This window comes from Aedes aegypti, chromosome 3 (genome assembly GCF_002204515.2).
Source record: "Aedes aegypti strain LVP_AGWG chromosome 3, AaegL5.0 Primary Assembly, whole genome shotgun sequence".
NCBI lineage: Eukaryota > Metazoa > Arthropoda > Insecta > Diptera > Culicidae > Aedes > Aedes aegypti.
Window position 1 is genome coordinate 143,101,637 of NC_035109.1, and position 14,422 is coordinate 143,116,058.

The following is a 14,422-nucleotide window of genomic DNA, read 5'->3' on the forward strand; positions in this document are numbered from 1 at the left end:
ATCGCCCGCGCTGCATTCTTCTCGTCCAAAACCGTCTAACACTTCTCGTCGAACCAACCGTCCGTCGATTTCCTTCCACGAACCCAATGGCACCTTCCGCAGCGTTGCCAATGGCTGCTTTGACATAACTCCAGCAGTCCTCAAGAGGGGCTTCGGTGAGCTTTCCCTCTTCCGGCAACGCTGCTTCAAGGCTTTGCGCGTAGTCAGTTGCGACTTCGGGTAGCTTGAGTCGTTCCAGATTGTACTGTGGAGGGCGTCGGTACCGAATGTTGTTTACAACGGAAAGGATTGTGATACTTTTCTTGATTTGCTGAACGACAAAATGACTAAGTACAAATGTTGCTTTATTGTCCTTCACTATTTGTTCCCTATTAAGTTTGTTACTATATCTCATCTACTGGGAAGTCACAATTTGAGTACAATACATTCAACGGTAAATACTTTGAGTAAATAATTAAGTAACATAATCTTTGAAATCCGTTTAGAGGATACACAAGAGTAACAGTTGAAAATACTTTGCACTACAACCAAAGCAACAATAATTAAGCTGAGCAAATGAACCCTCGAGAAAACGGTTCTAAACCATTTCAACGGCCATTGCCACTCCCATTCCGCCACCAACGCAGAGAGACGCCACGCCCTTTTTGCCGCCGGTTCTCTTCAAGGCGTACAGCAGGGTGACCAGCACGCGGCAACCTGTGAATGAGAATGAACTTTAGCTGTTGAAATCTAACCACTACTGAACTGGATACTCACCAGAAGCTCCAATCGGATGTCCAAGGGCGATTGCTCCGCCACCGACGTTCACCTTGTCCGGATTGACACCGAGACCTTTGTTGACGGCCAGCGCTTGGGCGGCGAATGCTTCGTTCAGTTCGAACAGATCGACCTCCTCCAGCTTCCATCCGGCTTTGTCCAACTGTTGGTTGAAAAATTGTTGATTGGTTTTTGATTGCGTACGATTATGTTTGTTTCAATAGACTTTAACAGTTGAAAGTGTAGATATTTACATGAAGTAACTAAAAATTGTATGAAAATCCACTTGGACAGTATTATAGAACCTTACTGAGGTACTTAAGTGTTTTCTCAGAGAAATACCATGGTTGGTCACAAGGTCAAAAAGCCGAAAAGTGAGCAATCGAAATAGGACTATATGTATTCGTACCGCTGTATGTTAGTGCTGTATGATGCTTTTCTAGCACAGACATCATATACTGGTAATGTCAAACTGATAAATAAAATTAAAGGGCCCCGTAGGAATAGGGATCCTAGAAATGTCAGCTATGAAGACAACAACTGATAGACTGTCTGCTAAAACCAATACAGCTTAATAAAACACAAGTATTCACGGGATTGACTTGAGGACCCATAACATTTCCTACGACCCGCGTCATTCCGTTAGGCTCACAGAGTGAGCCAACTATTCTTCAAGTCAAAATATTCTAATACTTACAACTTTCTGCACGGCACTGATCGGCCCGGCGCCCATGGTTTTCGGACAAATTCCCGTCTGGCTGAAGGCGACAATCCTTGCCAGGGGTTTTGCATCTCGCTTCTGGACCTCTTCGTCGGACATCAGCAGAACTGCCGCCGCCGAATCGTTGATTCCGGAAGCATTTCCAGGCGTTACCGTCCCGTCCTTGATGAAGCAGGCCCTCAGCTTAGCCAGTCCTTCCACCGTTGTTCCGTGCTTCGGGAATTCATCCTTGTCGAAATTGATGGTCTCCTTGCGGCTCGGAACCGGAACGGCCACGATTTCGTCCTTGAAGTAACCCTTGTTCTGCGATTCCTCTGCCAGCTGTTGACTCTTGGCCGCGAAGGCATCCTGCTGTTCGCGGGTGATTTCAAACTCCTTGGCCAGGTTCTCCGCAGTCACTCCCATGTGCAGGTCGTAGAAGGCATCGGTTAGCCCGTCGCTCAGCATGGTGTCCACCATCTTGGCCTCGCCCATTTTGGTACCGCTGCGCAAGTGAAGGACGTGCGGCGCCTTGGACATGCACTCCTGGCCACCGGCCACGACCACTTTGGCATCACCGGAACGGATCGCTTGATAGCCCAGAGCTACGGTTTTTAGCCCCGAACCGCACAGCATGTTGATCAGAAAGGCGGGCACTTCCTTCGGGATACCGGCCTTCATCGAGGCCTGCCGGGCGGGATTTTGACCCTGACCGGCAGCGAGGGACTGTCCGAGGATGACTTCGTCCACATCGGCTGCTGGAACGTTGGCACGGTTGAGAACCTCTTTGACGGCTACGGCGCCCAGCTCGGCAGCGGAGAGGCTCGATAGGGTGCCCAGGAAATTGCCTGCAGGTAAATAATGGATTCATATAAATTAGTGGATTTGCAGTCCATTGATTTTGCAGCGTCATGATGCAGGTTTCAAACAAAAACAAGATAACAAGGTTGTAATTTAGAGGTTAATTTATATCTTGAAATTGATTGATTTGCATTGAACCTTATCTTGCAGCCACGGGTTACGACCTGGCTTAGAGAGAGATATAAAATGTGATAAGAACAACTGTGTGGCATAACTGATACACGATGCGCGTCAACTCAAGTGCATCACTTGTGGGATAGGACGGTCTAAGATGGGTGAATGTCAATTTTGACCGAAATGTACATTTTGATAACATGAATAAATGTTGTAGATGAGACGGAACCGACCACAGGAGCCTAATAAAAAGAAACATTTAGAATTACTTTATTTTGTTACTGTCACAGTCTTTGAGTACAGATGATAAAACCCTAAATCCAACTGTTTTTCATTGTTAGCCAATAATAATTTAGTCACATGAGGAACAAGAAAGTGACCATTAATTACTACAGTTGACTTTCCATAACTTGATATTGAAGGGATCATCGAGTTAGGAAGGTATCGAGTTACAGAACACAATCTGTACAAATGCGATCCAAGGGGCCATAGAGGTAGCCATGAAAACTAACTTTTGCTAAGGCTCTCAATATCGCATTCGAAAAACCCGCCGGGAAGTATACATGAAGTTAAATTGCTTCCGCAAAAACGCTTTTTTTTATTTCTATATTACTATCATTTCAAACTTATTTCATTTCTTATATCTAGGTGTTCTGTGTTAGGCAAAACTATCATCCCAATTTGGTTGAACTCAATTAAGCTCTTAATAACATTTTGTTAACAACTTATCATATTTCACTTGCCGTAACAGTTCAGAATTTTTACACGTGAATTGAATCAACCTGCTTATAAGAGAAAAACGACTCGCTTTCCAAGAAAATGCTTCATTTTTGTTTATAGCCGATAATTATCTTGGCCATGTCCTAACAACTGAAGAAAGTGGGAACTATTTGACACCCGTCCAAGGGCCTCCTCATGTACATTACTTCACCGCTTAACACTATTCTACACTTTAATTTGCTTACTTCTTGATCAATTTCGAATGACTTCCAAAAGGCCATACATTTCTTCTTTTAGCATTACGTTCTTACTGGGACAGAGCCTGCTTTTCAGCTTAGTGTTCAATGAGAGCTTTCTTTGCTAAAGTTGCCATTTTCGCATTCTAATATCGTGTGGCAGAAATGGTCGTAAATCTTGTTCCTTGAGTTCCTCGTATGGTGATCTCGGTCGGTGAAAATTTCTGTCCGATTACTTTCAACATTTTATTGAAAAACATCCAAAGAATGCCTGGTTGATTTTTTTTCCATAGTGCATAGTTTCCTTGGGAAATTTCCTAGTTGACTCCTTTGAAAATTTATAGTTAAATTCCTTGGAGTATCCCTAGAGAAAATCTTTATTTATCTAGGCGATTACCATGAGGGTTTTATAAAAGAAATGCTGATAATAGTTCTGTAAGAATTTCTTTTTGAGCTTATTCGAGAATCATGCAGGCGTTTCTAGTGCAATCAACAGAGAAATTTCTACAAGAATTTCAATGAAAATTACTGGAGACATTTCCAGAGCATTTCCGAACGAATCCCAAAAAAAAGAAAAGAAATGCATGGCAGAATTTGAGTGTAGGATGCTAGGATCTTTTAGTCGTTCCACTGGAAGAATTACTGGAAAAGTGTGCAATCTTAGGAGGAAACTAAAAATGAAAAATCTATGGTGGAATAACCAAACAAATCCTTATTCCATGGATTTTAAAAATTGCTAAGGACTTTTTTTCTTGAAAACTGGATTATTACTATGGCTATTAAACTTGAGCAGGAAATTCATAAAATTTGAAGGGTTGTACCGTCAAGCTACCATTCACCGTGCATTTAAGACAAATCCGCACTTCAAAAGATGGTCCTAAGCACCCTTCGTTCGAACACTCCAAGTGCTTGCAGGTACTCTTCCAGCATGGTCCATGCTTCATGTCCATAGAGAACCACCACCGGTCTTATTAGCGTTTTGTACATGGTACATTTGGTGCGGGGGTGAATCTATCTCTACCGTAGCTTCTTCTGGAGCCAATACTAGGCGCGACTTCCACTGATGCGTCTCCGTATTTCACGACTAACGTTGTTATTAGCCGTTATTGGTAGTGCGCTGTTCATAAGTACTGTGCAAAAGGATAAGACAAGAAACAGTCAGGGAATGATTCCGCTGTCAAAATTACCTACTTTGGTAAAAAGGAGAATTTTTTTACTTGGTGCATACTACGCATTAACAAGGATCCGAGGTAGACGAACTCATCAACCACCTCAAAAGTATCCCCGTCTATCGTAACACTGCTTCCTATGCGGGCTCTGTCGTGCTCGGTTCCGCCTATCAGCATATACTTTGTTTTTGACGTACTCACCACCAAGCCAACTTTTGTCGCTTCACGTTTCAGGCGGGCGTAGAGGTCTGCCACCGTTCCAAATATTCTGCCGACAATATCCATATCATCCGCGAAGCAAACAAATTGACTGGATCTTGTGAAAATCGTACCTCGGTTATTGAACCCGGCTCTCCGCATGACACCTTCTAGCGCGATGTTGAACAGCAGGCACGAAAGTCCATCACCCTGTCGAAGTCCCCGGCGGGATTTAAACGTACTGGAATGTTCGCCCGAAATCTTCAAGCTATTCTGACCGTTCAAAACAAAAAATGTCACGGCTCTTCAAAACTGTAATCTGCTTCTTCCCAACGTTTTTTCAAACACGAATGCGAAATGACTCGAGCACAGTGGTGACACAATTTTAACGGTTTTTGGGGTTTTGCATTTTTGTTCGATAAAGGCAGCATGAAATTGAACTTGTTTATATGTATCGCAACGGAATGATTGTGATCTTGCTATTAGCGCTAATAGATTTCAATTAGTTGAAAACACAAGCGAAATATTAGCGATTGAATTATTTAACATTTTTTCAATCATTCACCTTGAGATGGCTGCCAGAAAACAATCATAGTAGAGAGACACAAATATTCAAGCAGTGTGTGAATCGTTGGCAACGCAACGCCTACTGTTTTGTGTTTTGGTTGACTGGCAGAATCGATGAACTGTGGTAAATAGTGGTCACAGTTCCCAAGCCTGGCTAGGTTATACCCTGGGAGGGAGAAACCGATACGAAATTTATGTACGTCAAGGTGAGCCGAGATTCTGCTGTCACGAACTGTCACTGTGAGCCCAGATCTAAAACAATGGACAAACATGATAAAAGCGCGTAATTGATTAAAACATATTTTTTTGTATTTTATCAAATGAGACAAAAAATCGATTGAAAAGCTATTCATGCTTAATTAAAAGTAATGTCACAATAGCAACTTTTATTCTGATAGCATATAAAGTATTTGAAATGCATCCTTTTACTTTTTCCAATGAAAACAAAAATGAAATACATAGAAAACTTTGGCCCTTTTTCCATGTTTGTCCAGAACGATCGAAGGAACACAACAAATGAAAACTAGCGATTTTCATCAAGTCTGCCTTGATTGTCGTTGGCGAGCTGGAATTTTCTTGCAGTTCGAAATAACTTTGTGTCATATTTCGTGTGTAGTATCGGTATCTCCCTCCCAGGTTATGGGTCTCTGCACTGTTTGGATTTTGTATGAGGTTTTGACGTTTACTGGCCTTGTTGTTTACAAATTTTATGTAAGAGTGAAAGAGAGAGGAAGATTTTTGTGCAGTGACCCATACCGAGGCGGGCGTCGATACCGTACATTGTTGATGACGGATAGTTTTGGGCGCAGTTTCACCATCACGTTGACTATATCGGAGAAGTGTCGGTCATCGATCAAAACGTGGTCGATTTGTGATTCCGTCTGATGCGGTGTTCTCCAGGTGTACCGATATGGGAGGATATGCTGAAAGTAGGTGCTATGAATGGCCATGTTCTTGGAGGCAGTAAAATCTATTAGTCGTAGGCCGTTCTCGTTCGTCAGCCGGTGGGCGCTGAACTTTCCAATCGTCGGTCTGAATTCCTCCTCCTGGCCAACCTAAGCGTTTAAATCACCTATGATGATCTTGACGTCGTGGCGTAGTACTTGCGTTCGAGCTGCGCGTAAAATGCGTCCAGTACTTCCGGAGTGAGGGCTATGCAATGCATGTTTATGATTGTGAAGTTAAAGAACCGGCCTTTGAGCCTTAACTTGCGCATTCTTTCGTTGACCGGCCTTTAATTCTACAAGTTACGTTCACAGTCCTTAGTTTTAGGTTTCTCATAAGGCTACATTCCAATAATTCGATAAAACAAAGTAACTGGAATTAGTCAAGCAGCCAAATGATTGATATTTTTACATGAGCAAAGAAATGATAAACGGGTTACCAATACGTTATACAAATCCACACAGCTGTCTACGCTAAACCAGTTAATAATTTCGTCAGCACAGCATCTCCATCTCATACGTCTCAAAAAATCATTCGTTGTTTATGGATAGGTTTATGTAAATATCAAATATGATAATACCGGTTTTGAATAATTCATTCGTCAAACAGGAATTTCTTTTGCGTAAAGCAACACTTCCGCTTGTTTGAATTTCAAATTAGCACCCAACAGAAGAATATCTTCTCCTTTTTTAATGCTAAATTAAAACTAAGTATTAGAAACGATCGTTAGCAAGACATTCAGGTGTCGTAGAGAGAAAGTTTTATCGCACGCATCACCAAATGCGAACATGACATTGTAATCCATTCAACATTAGAAGTAGGTATCACTCAATCAATCATCGTAACCAAACAGACAAGATAACGGGACCTTTAAAACCTCCCCGAAGAGAAAAATCCAATTAGAATCACTTACCGATCGGAGTCCTGGCGGCCGAAACGATGTAAACCTCTCCTGGTGACGTCATCGTTGTGATTCTCGTGTCTCCGATGGTTAGTAACTGAATGGAATGTGCACTCGCCGCTCTTTCTCCTCTCTCGTTGATTATGCCACACGAAGATCTGGTCGTCGTAGTAACTATAGTTATGAATTACTATGAATGAATCACCCGTAAAATTTTACACTATGCAATCTTCACGACGGCACGATGCAGAATTTTATGAATGGACCGTCCGAAATACTTACCCAAAAACACGCGACACGTCAACAGCTCCGAACCGACTGAACTGGGTCCCGTTTGAATGCGGCTCTAGTTTGACGACTCACGATAGGACCATAATATGATATTATCTTTGCTCTCTTCTTGACTCCGATCCGTGTGGTGTAATATTTTTTTCTTTTTTTCAAAACGGGTTTTTCTTTCATTCTAATGTTGTCTGTCTCTTTCTGTCCTTTGGCGCCGGTTGGTGTTCTTGTTGCTCTGGCCTTCTTCGACGAGAGATGACAGCGTCGTAGCATAACATTTTATGCTCGGAGAAATTTATATTAGAGATGGGCAATATTTTAGTACTTCAAGACAAATCCATCACACGCAAAAAAAATGTTATCTAATTTTTTAGTTGACTTTACCCAAAATTGAGTATATCGTTCACGGAGCCACAAATCAAAACAACCTTGACTTCTTTTGAGCCGAATTCTTCCGTGAGATAACCCAAATTTGGGTTAAGCCTGGTATCCGCATCCTAAGTAGAGCGGTCAAGTACAATTTGTTGCTAATTACCAAAGTAATTTTGACAGCTGATCCAGAATGAGCGAAGTGTCACTTTTACTTGCGGAATAATTGAGCGGCACAATTTTCCGTACGGAATAGTGACAGCTCCATTTGATTTGTACGGCAGGCGTTACAAATGTTACGAAATCAGCTCTACTTGTCAACTGGATACAGCTCAAGTAATTTGGACAGCTGAAGTATTTCTTGGCCATTACTAATCCTATCCTTTTGCACAGTACTTACGAAGTGGAGTTCTTAAGGTGTTACAGCTCATACAAAATTCGAAAAATCTTCATACAAAATGCGTTACAAGGGGGTGGGTGGGTCCCAAAAATTACCATTTTTGGCGTTATGAAATTTGTGAATAAAACCGAACACCAACCGCGGTAAGATTTTTAACGGCGAAGATTTTTAAAGGCGAAGTCAAAGATTGGTTTTCTTTGGTATACACCAAAAAAAAGTTGTTGAATATTACATCGAAACTGCTGCAGTATACGCCTCCAATCGCAAAACGCAGCATACTGTTAGCCATCTATACTTAGGTAGCGCAACTAGTCAGTAGATGAGAGATTTGATTTTTCACGCATTCATCACATGCCTCTGTGGGGGAAAATGTTATATTTTCTTGATAAAAGACGGTCAACAGTGGAACGGTTAAGTGGAAAAGGTAGAAATATCCATGCTCTTTGTTCTACACTCGTTTGTTTTTTATATTATTCCACTACTTTCATAAAAATTGAGATCCGGCTGGTAGGAGCACTAGTTTGAGGTTGAAAAACTAGGATATGTGTGTTCATTAGAATTTTCGCCTGAGCGATTTTTGCACTTGAATAAAACACGCTTCGAAACATTCCCCGTTGGCTCTAATAATACCATTGGATGGAGAAATGAGTTTTCTACTATTGGATCTCATTAAATTCCATACATTACTTCACCTAAGCGGTGAAAATAAATATATTCTTCCGAATGTTTTGAAATCATGAATGAGTTTGACATTGCTTTCGAAAACTATAATCATGACGACAGCAGCACACCCTAGCGGACGAATTAACGTTTTGGGAGCGAATTACACAACCCAACGTACTCGCGGGCAGTTGGTGTAATAAAAGCGACCGATGTAATTTTTCAGAGGTAATATATATATATATATATATATATATATATATATATATATATATATATATATATATATATATATATATATATATATATATATATATATATATATATATATATACTATAGTATACACAACGTACGCAATACGATGTAATCGATGCGATGTAATATGTGGCCCAAATCTAATGCGATACTTAAAACACTTTGATTTTTCACGCACCATGCTCCTGGGAGCAATAAATCACTTATATTCGTCAATTTGTGCTCGAAAACAGCACCGGTACGCGAATTCACTAAGCCAACATTGTTTATGAATCGAATGCGCCGCTCTCACTGATTGGAAGTGATGTCAGTTTTTATGTTTGGAATTGAAAATGTTTGGATATTCATACACTTGCTACAACCACGTATTCTACAATTTCATTATACTTAAAAGGTGTACAATTTTTAATAGAAGGTCTCTAAGGTTTTTAACAAAAATGGTTTCTAAAATCTATTTTTTTTTATTCTGCTTGCATTAAATCTTGATGAAAAAATTTACAGACTCTAAAGAAACCTTTTTTTTCTGTTCGGAACATAAACCACTGCGACCAAGATTTGATCTATTGTAGTATATCCCGCGTCCTTTGTTTAGTGCATGTCGTGTTACCTTATCACTATTGAGAAGTGATAAAGTATTCGGTTTTCTTACAGTTGTAATTCCTAACTTGATCGCAGGAAAGCATTCTAATTGAAAGGTTCCGCTATTTATATCCTTTGAAGAATGTGGTGGGTACACTCTCCACAGGTGCGCCCCTTTATCAGTCAAAATCGGATCCCTTGATAAAGCCCTTTTCCTTGTCTCAAGATCATTCTCGGCAACCGGGAAAACCGAGACTTGTCACTTTCAACAAGGTTTACAATTGTAATAAGGACTAAAAAATGTTCCTTTGATTACTATAATATCCTGTTCTCTCCGTTTGAAGCAGTCAGGACTAGGGTTCACTGGTAGATCTTTACCCCATAACGCACCACGAAAAGGTGATCTACCAAAAGAAACATCTAGAGACTATAACGGGTTCAAAAGGCTCTTCAAGAATTTCGTCTCAGATTCCCCGAGGAAAAGCTGCAGGAAACATCATAGTGATTTTATTTAGAATACTTTAAGGGTCTCCTATAGCGATCTCTCCAAAAATTCTTCTAGAGATTTCTCTACCGATGCTCCCAATTCTCTACCAATTCTTCCAGCAATTTTTAAAAAAATGCTTAGAACAATTTATCCTGAATTTGCTCCTTGAAATCCTTGAGAAGTCCAAAGCTATTACCTCCAGTAATTTCCTCAGGCATTACTTTGATTTTTTTACGGTTTTTTTTTATCACACATGAAACTCAAAATTGAAAGACGCATCAAACTCTGTGAAGTTTACAACAAAAATAAATACGACAGACACCCATATCAAATCAGGCTAGGTTCTACACCAATTGCACGAAAACCTTTTGAAATCATTCATATTGATATTTTTCTTACACGTCCACACATTTTCCTCTCAGTGATCGATAAATTCTCGAGATATGGTATAATGATCCCTATTAAATCCAGCACTATAATTGATGTGAGAGAAGGATTATTGAAGTATTTTTCAGCTCATAGTACTCCAGGACTTATTGTACAATGCGACAATGAGCCGGCTTTGCGGTTAGCAGAAATAAGAGGTTTGGCTCAAAATTTAAATATTCAAATGCATTTTGTGCCCGCTAATCTTACCGAAAGTAACGGTATGGTCGAAAGATTTCATTCGACAGTGGCTGAAATATTTCGATGCATAAAACCACAATATACTGATTTGAATACAGAAGAAGTTTTCTTGATTGCTTGTACTTTATACAATAACACGATTCATTCATCAACTGGTTATAAACAAAGGGAAGTAATATTTGCTTCAAAAGATGGTGAAGACAGTCCTCAAGAAATGGTTAGAATGTTCGAAGAGAGAAATAAATTTTATAACGAAGTAATATCTGCTAATGAAAAAACAAAAACCAGAGATTTATATTATCATAACAAACGGAGAGAGAGACAACCACCTTTTGAAAAGGACAAAATTGTATACAAAAAGGTACAATAAATAAAGCGAAAAACAAAAGAAAGATTTTGTCAGACCAGAGCTATTGAGGATAAAGGAAGCATAATTCAAGATAGTACTGGTCGAGAAATTCATAAAGAAAATCTGAAACGACTTTAACTAATGCCTACCGGGTACCCCCGTTGGTTTGACCACATTTAATCTGAACACTTTTTAATCTGTACCCCGCTAATTTGCACATCGTTCAGATTAAAAATGGTTCAAACGTCATTTAGCTCATGGAACGGAGTGAAGTGAGAAGGAACGCTGTGGAACGGAAAGCAGAATCAAAACAAAACAGTGAAAGAGGTAACCAGAAACACGTTTCTAGGGTGACTAGATGTTCAAATTTAAAATGAACCCCGATGGTTTGCATGAGGTACCGTTCAAATTAGCGGGGGTGCACGGTACTTTCTTTTCAGGATGAATGTGTTGATGATCACCCTTCTCGTCCTCACCCCATTATCACATTGTAAATTCATTCAAGTACACGACATAAACAACAATTCGGCAGCATTGACATTGAACACGGGAACAGGAAGAATATTGATAGGCTATAACAGGTTATTCCACACCATTAATCGTGAAGAAATCGAGAAAAACATAGAAGGATTAGGAAGGTTAGTAAACAAACTCAACAGTTCAACAGGATAACTTTCAAAGATTATCAGTTTTAAATTCATCGAACTTAATAATACTTTCAAGTCTCTGCTACCAAGTCCCTCCAAAAATAGAAGAACCATTGAAACGATTGGCAGTACTATTAAATTCATTACTAGAAATCTTGATGCAAATGATTTAAGAGAAATTAATTCAAATTTAAATATTATAAAACAAACTGATAGTAATTTAATCAATCAAAACAATAAACAAATTGTAATCAATCAAACATTTCAATATCGTTTAACCGATGAGATAAAGAAATATGAAAATATAATGTATAAAATAGACTCTCAAAAAGGAAATGTGGTAACAGAACATGCTAAAGTTTCAATTCTGTTTCAGTTAGACATAATATTAGATGTATTAAAACGCATCAAGAATGGAATAGCACTTGCTAAAATAAATATTGCAACCCGAGAATTATTAACGATAAATGAACATAAAATCACAAAATTATATCACAACAGATAAGACAATCTGGAATCAAATTGAAAAGTCTGGAAGACACGTACGATTACCTCTCAGCAACGGTATTCTATCATGGTCATCATCTCATCATGAGCGTCGATATCCCGAAGGTGTCACCGACTATCTATGAACGTATGATGATCCAGCCTTTGCCAATCCAAGATAAAATGGTGTATCCGGTAGAAATCAAGGCCAACATTTATTTAATTTAACTCCTTCGTTGAATAGAAGGGGTTTTTAAAAAGAAACTAAATCTAAAACTTAAGTGGAAGTCGGAAAAGTGACTACTCGCAACGCTGCTCTGAAATCTACTGAACTAACAACCAAGTCCCAAGTGTAGCATCTGTGAATGTAAATGCACCACCTATCCAGCTTTTTACGAGCGCTAATGGCTGCCGCAAACAGGCTCGCTTTCTGGAAGGGATTAAACGTTTTCACGTTTAGCTTTGGTCCGTTTAATAGAAAATGACCCAAGCCAAACGTCAAATCGACATGTCCCTACCAGAAAGCGAGAATGTTTGCGGCAGCCATTAGCGCTTTTAAAAACCTGGATAATAATTTACAGAAATGCATAGGAAAGTATAAATTAATATGACATGGAAGGATTAAAAGTCCCAAATGTGGTAGATGAAATAATTAGTACTCTAATTAGATTTTTCTTATTTGTCAATTCGCATGGGTTGAAGCATCGCTAAGCTCCAACCCAGGCGAAATGACATTTAGTATAGAAAATAACAGCTGCATGAAAGAGAGGCAGATAGAAAATAGGCTAATATTTTCAAAGCTAAACGATCACTTCGACATCTGGTGGCTAGTAGGAGAACCGTCAAAAAAAGGTTGGATTGAGAACGCACCGTGTGCAGCATAGGAAGGAGCACACTTTTTCTCGGAATAATTATTTTGTAGACGATCAGAGAGCATTGAAAAACATGATAAACTTTGTTTCCTTCGAAAATGTGCAGATCAGGTCAGTGCTCATGTACGATTAGTGGGATAAAATTGGGTCCTAAAATTTGTAATGAAATCTTGTTTTTATTTAATAACACGAAAAAGCATGTTACTGTAATTACTTTAGCAATTTTTCCCGTTCAAATAATGGCTATATCATGTTTAAACTTTAATTTAAAAATTTGGTCCATAAATGAACCTTGACACTTTTGATCATGTTTGACGTTCGCTTAGTCGACAAAAACACCACAGGGGTTTTAGTTCGACCACTGGGGTTGTTCCTATCTGACATTTCGTAAGGGACACGGACAACAAAATACACCCAAAATTTGAGTTTAAGCCAAAGGATGTGACAAAATCTAATAAAAATGTTTTTGGGCTTAAATTAACGGAAAACATTAGAATATTGAGTAAACATGTGTTTTTGGCCTAAACTTAAGCGTTTGGCACTAAAATTGGGACAGGGCTTTAGGACCCAATTGAAAAAATGGTGTTTGGCAACGTAGGTTATAAACTTTCGGATTCTTTGTTAGTGGTTAAAATTGTTGTGAAATCACGCGGTTCAAAATGATTATACCAATGGAAAATAGTTCAATAATTTTTTTTTTTACTTAAACGTTTATTTAACAGGCTCAAGCGTAGTATTTAGTTGATTATGACCTAATTTTTGGGTTGAAAAAATGAATTTTGGACGTAAACAAACATTTTCAGTGACATTTCTCTCCTTCTTCCCCAGCGACCTCTATGATGGTGGCGCGTTATATTTATTTGCCTATAGTCATAAACTTTAGAAATTCTGTGACTATTTTTATTTCTGAGTGCAAGTGACATCGCACGGCGAGAGCTCAGTTGTTGAGCCCAGAGGACTGACACCGCTGTCATCCTGCATACATTTTGGCTCTTCCTCACATCGTTTTTGGTACTTCGCGTTTTGGTACCCACTTTCTGGTCGGTTTGCCCTAACTTGCTCCTGATTTTCGAGTATACGGCTCAAGTGCTGCTAGTGCTAGTTTCTGGCAATTAATTATATTGCGTTGCATCGTCATATTCGATGACGCTTTTCCTCTTTTCAACATTTTGTTGAATGTTTTACGCATCAGTGAGGTATCATTGATGTCTCCTATCCAAAAAATCATATGTTTTGTTAGT

The 14,422-nt window shown here is 39.3% G+C and overlaps 1 protein-coding gene across 2 annotated transcripts; it reads right to left on the reverse strand.

Annotated features, from left to right (window-relative positions):
• Positions 1-323: 323 nt before the first annotated feature.
• Positions 324-7,566, reverse strand: LOC5568498 (acetyl-CoA acetyltransferase). 2 transcript variants are annotated; one of them, XM_001652271.2, is made up of 5 exons: positions 7,450-7,566; positions 7,180-7,325; positions 1,454-2,304; positions 757-919; positions 324-696 (listed from the first exon to the last, which is right to left on the reverse strand). In XM_001652271.2, the coding sequence occupies exons 2-5, from the start codon at positions 7,229-7,231 to the stop codon at positions 578-580; spliced, it is 1,185 nt and encodes a 394-aa protein (XP_001652321.1). In that variant the 5' UTR covers positions 7,232-7,325; positions 7,450-7,566; the 3' UTR covers positions 324-577. The 2 variants fall into 2 exon arrangements, with proteins under 2 accessions (XP_001652321.1, XP_001652320.1); XM_001652270.2 differs by having other exon boundaries at positions 7,180-7,341.
• Between the last annotated feature and the right edge of the window lie 6,856 nt (positions 7,567-14,422).

What these genes read in the sequence shown, in the direction of transcription:
- LOC5568498 (XM_001652271.2), bottom strand. Translation starts at nt 7,231, where the DNA reads ATGACGTCACCAGGAGAGGTTTACATCGTTTCGGCCGCCAGGACTCCG. An exon ending in TCAGTGCCGTGCAGAAAGTT is followed by an intron (nt 920 to 1,453) that starts GTAAGTATTAGA and finishes TTCAACCAACAG; the next exon opens with TTGGACAAAGCCGGATGGAA. An exon ending in ACATCCGATTGGAGCTTCTG is followed by an intron (nt 697 to 756) that starts GTGAGTATCCAG and finishes TCTCATTCACAG; the next exon opens with GTTGCCGCGTGCTGGTCACC.